General features: G+C 49.1%; 1 protein-coding gene across 1 annotated transcript; it reads left to right on the top strand.

The window, feature by feature from the left end:
- The first annotated feature begins 1241 nt into the window (after positions 1–1241).
- On the top strand, positions 1242–4811 carry LOC124697694 (calcium-dependent lipid-binding protein-like). The gene is made up of 11 exons (XM_047230240.1): positions 1242–1346; positions 1751–1852; positions 2273–2323; positions 2460–2580; positions 2680–2798; positions 2930–3028; positions 3132–3212; positions 3303–3388; positions 3490–3883; positions 3969–4236; positions 4702–4811. Exons 1-11 carry the CDS (start codon positions 1242–1244, stop codon positions 4809–4811), a joined length of 1536 nt encoding a protein of 511 aa, XP_047086196.1.
- Positions 4812–5144: the final 333 nt, after the last annotated feature.

Below are 5144 nucleotides of genomic sequence, written 5' to 3'. Positions count from 1 at the left end.
ACATCCCGCTTGACCTTGATGATAACTCTTCAAGCTCCACTCAAACCGGAATGCATCACTTGATTATTGTTGCTTCATGTTTGGAGATCTCAAGATTCAAGCGATGCAAAAATGGTGCAACAAAATTCGAGGGAGGGGGAGAGGAGGGGTTAAGTTCGCGAGATTAGGCGGAAGGCCAATGTGATGGCACACACACTATTGTACATGTTCGAAGTATGCATTGGGTTCGTGTGTTGTCTTGTATGTTTTAGTTCCTTCTAACGCTTTCGAGTGTATTATATGTGATTGTAATGATAACGAGCTCCCCAATCGTTGCATTGCTCGGCTCCAAGCCCCAATCCCCTCTCGTCGTCTTTTTTTTCTCATTTGGTAGCACCGAATTTGCATCGAGCCTGACCTTGTTCAGGTTTCTCTATAACGCAGTTCAGTAGAAGAAATAATGGGTTGTAATAGGAGGAGACCCTGCAGAGCCACCACACGAGGCCATGGCGACGTCGACCGCTTGTTCAGCCAAGACGGAAGAGACCGTGCAGAGCCACCACACGAGGCCATGGCGTCGTGGAGCTGGGGCGAAGGTAGGCTATTGTGAGCTGGATTGCTCGCCGGAGAGGAGGCTGGCGGCGGCGGGGGGAGTGGTAGCGGCAGGGGGAGTAGGGTTTGGAAACCGAACTCCCCTCCGTGGCCCGTTTTAATACGGGGCGGCCTGTCGAGTTTCTCGGGCCCCCGAACTCGTTTTATGGGCCAGGTCGCGAGTTCGGGCTCCGTTGTAGGTCTCTTTCAGCCTGAACCCGTATTTTCGCCGGAATTTTTCGGTTTCGGCCTGTTTTCCAGTCACTGGTAGAGTTGCTCTAATGGTTACATTTTGAAGATACAACAACATGGAACATCTCAATAGGCCCCTTTGTTTTGATGTAACACTTGGTCCCACCTGTCAGCGTCCATCTTCCCAATTTCGTACCTTAAGAATGTCGTTACCTCCACCCTTGAGCCGATCGAGCTCATCGATCACTGGGGCACCCTGACGCGTCAAAACTAGTAAATAAAAAGCGTGCACGGACCCGACCATGCAGAAGCAAGCGTGATCGCAGCCATCTCCACCAATCGCACGTTGCTGCACGCGGAAAACTCGCCCCCAAATGGCGCGTTAGCGAACATCAATCAATAGAATTTGGATCGAGGATCCTACGATCTTTTACGTTCCCCAGCCTGTTCACCATCCGGGCGATCGATAGAGAGGAGAAATGGGGTTCATATCGGGGATCTTCATGGGACTCATCGCCGGCGTCGCCCTCATCTTCGGCTTGGCGCACGCCATGAATCGCCGCGCCGCCAAACGCAGCACCAAGGCAAGTGCACCTACACGTACTGTAGATTGATTGATCCGCGCAGTCTTGCGACGTTTGGACCCTCCTTTGATCTGTTCAAATCCTATCGTAGAAATGTTTAGGTTGGAGCCTCCGTTGAATCGCTGGAAAATTTCAGGCTTAAGAACATTTTCTCAGGATTAGTTCTTGATTATTTTTGCCTGTAAAATGCTTTCCTGCATATGAGGTTTCAACTTTGGGGGATGAAATTTGTGTCAAGTATACGTTTCTGACGGCCACGCGGTAGAGTAGATTCATTCTGGGAATTCCATTTAGTTCACTCTTTTTGATACTGCTGATAAAATGGGTTTTATACATTAAAGTGTAGTTTTGTGTGTGCAGATTAGTTTCTGATAAGTCTATGAATAAAATTCGTTTTGAAACAGGCTGCCGATATCAATGCACTTGGATCTCTCAACCGTGAAGATTTGAAGAAAATATGTGGAGACAATCTCCCTCAGTGGATCTCATTCCCGGAATATGACCAGGTGAAGTACTACTTACTTTGGTCTTTTGATGCTCCTGATGAATCATAACATCCAAAATATGGACAAGCACAAGCTCCATTAGGCATTTGTACTCAGTGTCTCTCAAAACAGAAAATAATGCTAAGAAGTTGACCTTTGTAGTTCATACAAGAAAAATATCATATCCTCAACTTTTATACATATATATTCAATACGTCAGGAAAAATCACCTCAATATCATTATAATTAGACAAAAAATACCATCCAATAGGAGGATGACATGTGGTCCCAGGATGATACCCTTGTCACACTGGATGTTACTTTCCAACTGAGTTGTTTTTGCTATGGTACCAACTACCAAGGACTGTTTTCCTTGCAAGATATACTCACCCGATGTTTTTTCTTGATTTCGTACCTTAGCAATTTGATTTTCTTCTTCAGGTTAAATGGCTCAACAGAAAGTTAAGCAAGCTCTGGCCCTTTGTTGAGGAGGTACATACAAGTAACTTCTCATTGTTCATTCAGAAAACTGTTGGCAAGATCTCCATAGAGTTACATTCAAGCACTAAAACTACTTACGTTTTTGCTGTTAACATTTCTTCTGATATGCAGTTGCATTTGGTTACAGGCAGCAACCATGGTCATCAGGGATTCTGTCGAGCCTATACTCGACGACTATCGACCGGCAGGAATATCCTCGCTGAAGTTCAGCAGACTCTCACTTGGAACTGTTCCACCCAAAATTGAAGGTTGCAGAAATGAAGTGGTCTCAGTTCTACAGTATTAAACTAGAAGATAAGGATCTTCTCCTAAAGGCTTCTGAAGATGTCTGGTCTTGTATTTTCCAGGCATTCGGGTTCAGAGCTTCAACAAAGGGCAAATCACAATGGACGTTGACTTCAAGTGGGGTGGGGATCCGAATATCATCCTTGCAGTTGAAACTCTAGTTGCTTCACTCCCAATTCAGGTCAGCCTGACGAAATTGGCCTGCTTAATTTTTCTGTAGTTTTTCAATTTTCATCAGGTGCAAGTAGCACAAGAAATTCAAATTACACTGGATAAACAACCCTAATTTATTTTTACTCCGCATGGATACAGTTCAAGAACCTTCAGGTGTTCACCATCATCCGTGTTGTCTTCCAATTGTCTGAGGAGATACCTTGCATCTCTGCTGTTGTCGTTGCTCTTCTGGCAGAGGTGCGCTTCTTAGCTTCTCCAGTCATGAATCCATGAACATTATTGCTTTCTCCGTGGATTAGTTTGTTGACGACGTAAACGGTTTTCTTTGCATCACTTGCAGCCAAAACCAAGAATCGATTACATACTGAAGGCAGTCGGCGGAAGCCTGACGGCGATGCCTGGACTTTCAGACATGATCGACGTATGCGACGAGTTTCTTTCTCCCATTCTTGCTGCTTGCATTATATGTTTCTACACATGATAAGTAGTAGGCCATTTCTCCCTTTTGTAGGATACGGTGGCATCACTGATCACTGACATGCTCCAGTGGCCACACAGAATAGTCATCCCGATAGGGGGAGTTGATGTCGACATAAGGTTCCATTAATTTTACAGTTCTCATCCAGGAGTTGTATATATACGATCTGTGAAATTAGAGTGCCAGGATGTCAATGGTATTTTGACATGTATCCGTGCAGTGATCTGGAGCTAAAGCCGCAGGGGAGGGTGACGGTGACGGTGGTGCGAGCGGAGTCGCTCAAGAACAAGGAGCTGATCGGCAAGTCCGACCCCTACGTGGTGCTCTTCATACGGCCCATGTTCAAGGAGAAGACCAGGGTGATCGACGACAACCTGAACCCAGAGTGGAACGAGACGTTCGAGCTCATCGCCGAGGACAAGGAGACGCAGCACATCATCCTGGAGGTGTTCGACGAGGACAGTCTGAAGCAGGACAAAAGGCTGGGCATCGCCAAGCTGCCCCTGAGCGACCTGGGAATCGAGACCGTGCAGGAGATCAACCTGCAGCTGCTCTCGTCCCTGGACACCACCAAGGTCAAGGACAAGAAGGACAGAGGCGTGCTCACCATCAAGGCAAGCTCATCCATCCGCTCGACTTGCCACATTGTTTCGGAACGACCAAGAACTCGATCGAGCTTTGTGTAATTCGTATATGCAGGTGTTGTACCACCCGTACACCAAGAAGGAGGCCCTGGAGGCGCTGGAGCTGGAGAAGAAGACGATGGAGGAGCGGCGGAAGACGAGGGAGGGAACGGGGGCCGTGAGCGGGGCCGCGGACGCAGCGGGCGGCGTGGCGTCCACGGTCACCAACGTGGCCGGCACGGGCGTCGCGGCGGGAGCAGCCGTGGCGGGATCGGGCGTCGCCGTGGCTGGGTCAGGCGCTGGGCTGGTGGGCACGGGAATCGGCGCCTTCGGTCAGGGTGCAGGCGGGACGCACCGCGGAAGACCGCGTTTACGCCGCACAAGCCGCAACGTTTTTGCGGTTTGCCGCGAGCCGCCGCGCTTAGTCTACGTAATTTTGCGGCGCCGCACTCGCCGCGTTTGATTAGTCACGTCGCTGTCGCTGAGTACTTGGCTCGCTGCTCTGGCGCAACGTTTGATTAGTCACGGCTCCGCAAGGGGAGGGAATAGAGTACATGCGTGAAATTAAATGCGAAGCACAGCGTCGCTGGGACCAGCTGCTGTTGCTGGCTCGCTGCTCTGGCGCGCAGCCACAGGAGGGCCTCGTCGAGTTTGCTGACTAGCTGCCCTATGCGGCGTCACGCGGCAACTGCGGGCCAGCCTGCATGTGCCATTTTTTTTTCGTGACTAATCGTGGGCTCCCGCAGAGAGAGTTATGTGGGCCAAAAACTGCGGCGCCGCGGATGGCCCGTTCCCGCTTGCACCGTGAGCCTTCGGCAACAGCATCACCAAGGCCGGCAAGTTCGTCGGCCGGACCGTTACCGGGCCATTCAGCAGCGCCAGGCGCAGTGCCAGCAACGTCCCGACGATCGACGAGTAATTCATCCAACCGTGAGCTTATTTAGCAGAGTTACCATTGCTTAGTAAAACTAGCACTCATTTTTACCGTTTCGTTTTTGTCAAAATACATACACATGATTGTATTTGTGTTTAATTTTGTCTTCAGTATTAAGGGTATCTCTGAGGCACCATCAATCAAATATTAGTCCTCTGGGCGGGTGGGAAGGGTGGGGAGGAGGGTCTCCCGACAAATGTGCACGTTACTCAAGGGAGCTGATATCTTCTCCGTGGAAATTTTCGCCACACAAATTAATTCAACAATAATTCAAACTTTTAAATAACATAGTTCAAGCAAAACTCGAATTAAAAATCA

Source organism: Lolium rigidum, chromosome 3 (assembly GCF_022539505.1).
Source record: "Lolium rigidum isolate FL_2022 chromosome 3, APGP_CSIRO_Lrig_0.1, whole genome shotgun sequence".
NCBI classification, from domain to species: Eukaryota; Viridiplantae; Streptophyta; class Magnoliopsida; order Poales; family Poaceae; genus Lolium; species Lolium rigidum.
Note: the sequence above shows the minus strand (reverse complement) of the source record. Positions and strands in the feature narration are given on the sequence as shown.

What these genes read in the sequence shown, in the direction of transcription:
- LOC124697694 (XM_047230240.1), top strand. Translation starts at nt 1,242, where the DNA reads ATGGGGTTCATATCGGGGATCTTCATGGGACTCATCGCCGGCGTCGCC. An exon ending in TCGTTGCTCTTCTGGCAGAG is followed by an intron (nt 3,029 to 3,131) that starts GTGCGCTTCTTA and finishes CATCACTTGCAG; the next exon opens with CCAAAACCAAGAATCGATTA. An exon ending in GACTTTCAGACATGATCGAC is followed by an intron (nt 3,213 to 3,302) that starts GTATGCGACGAG and finishes TCCCTTTTGTAG; the next exon opens with GATACGGTGGCATCACTGAT.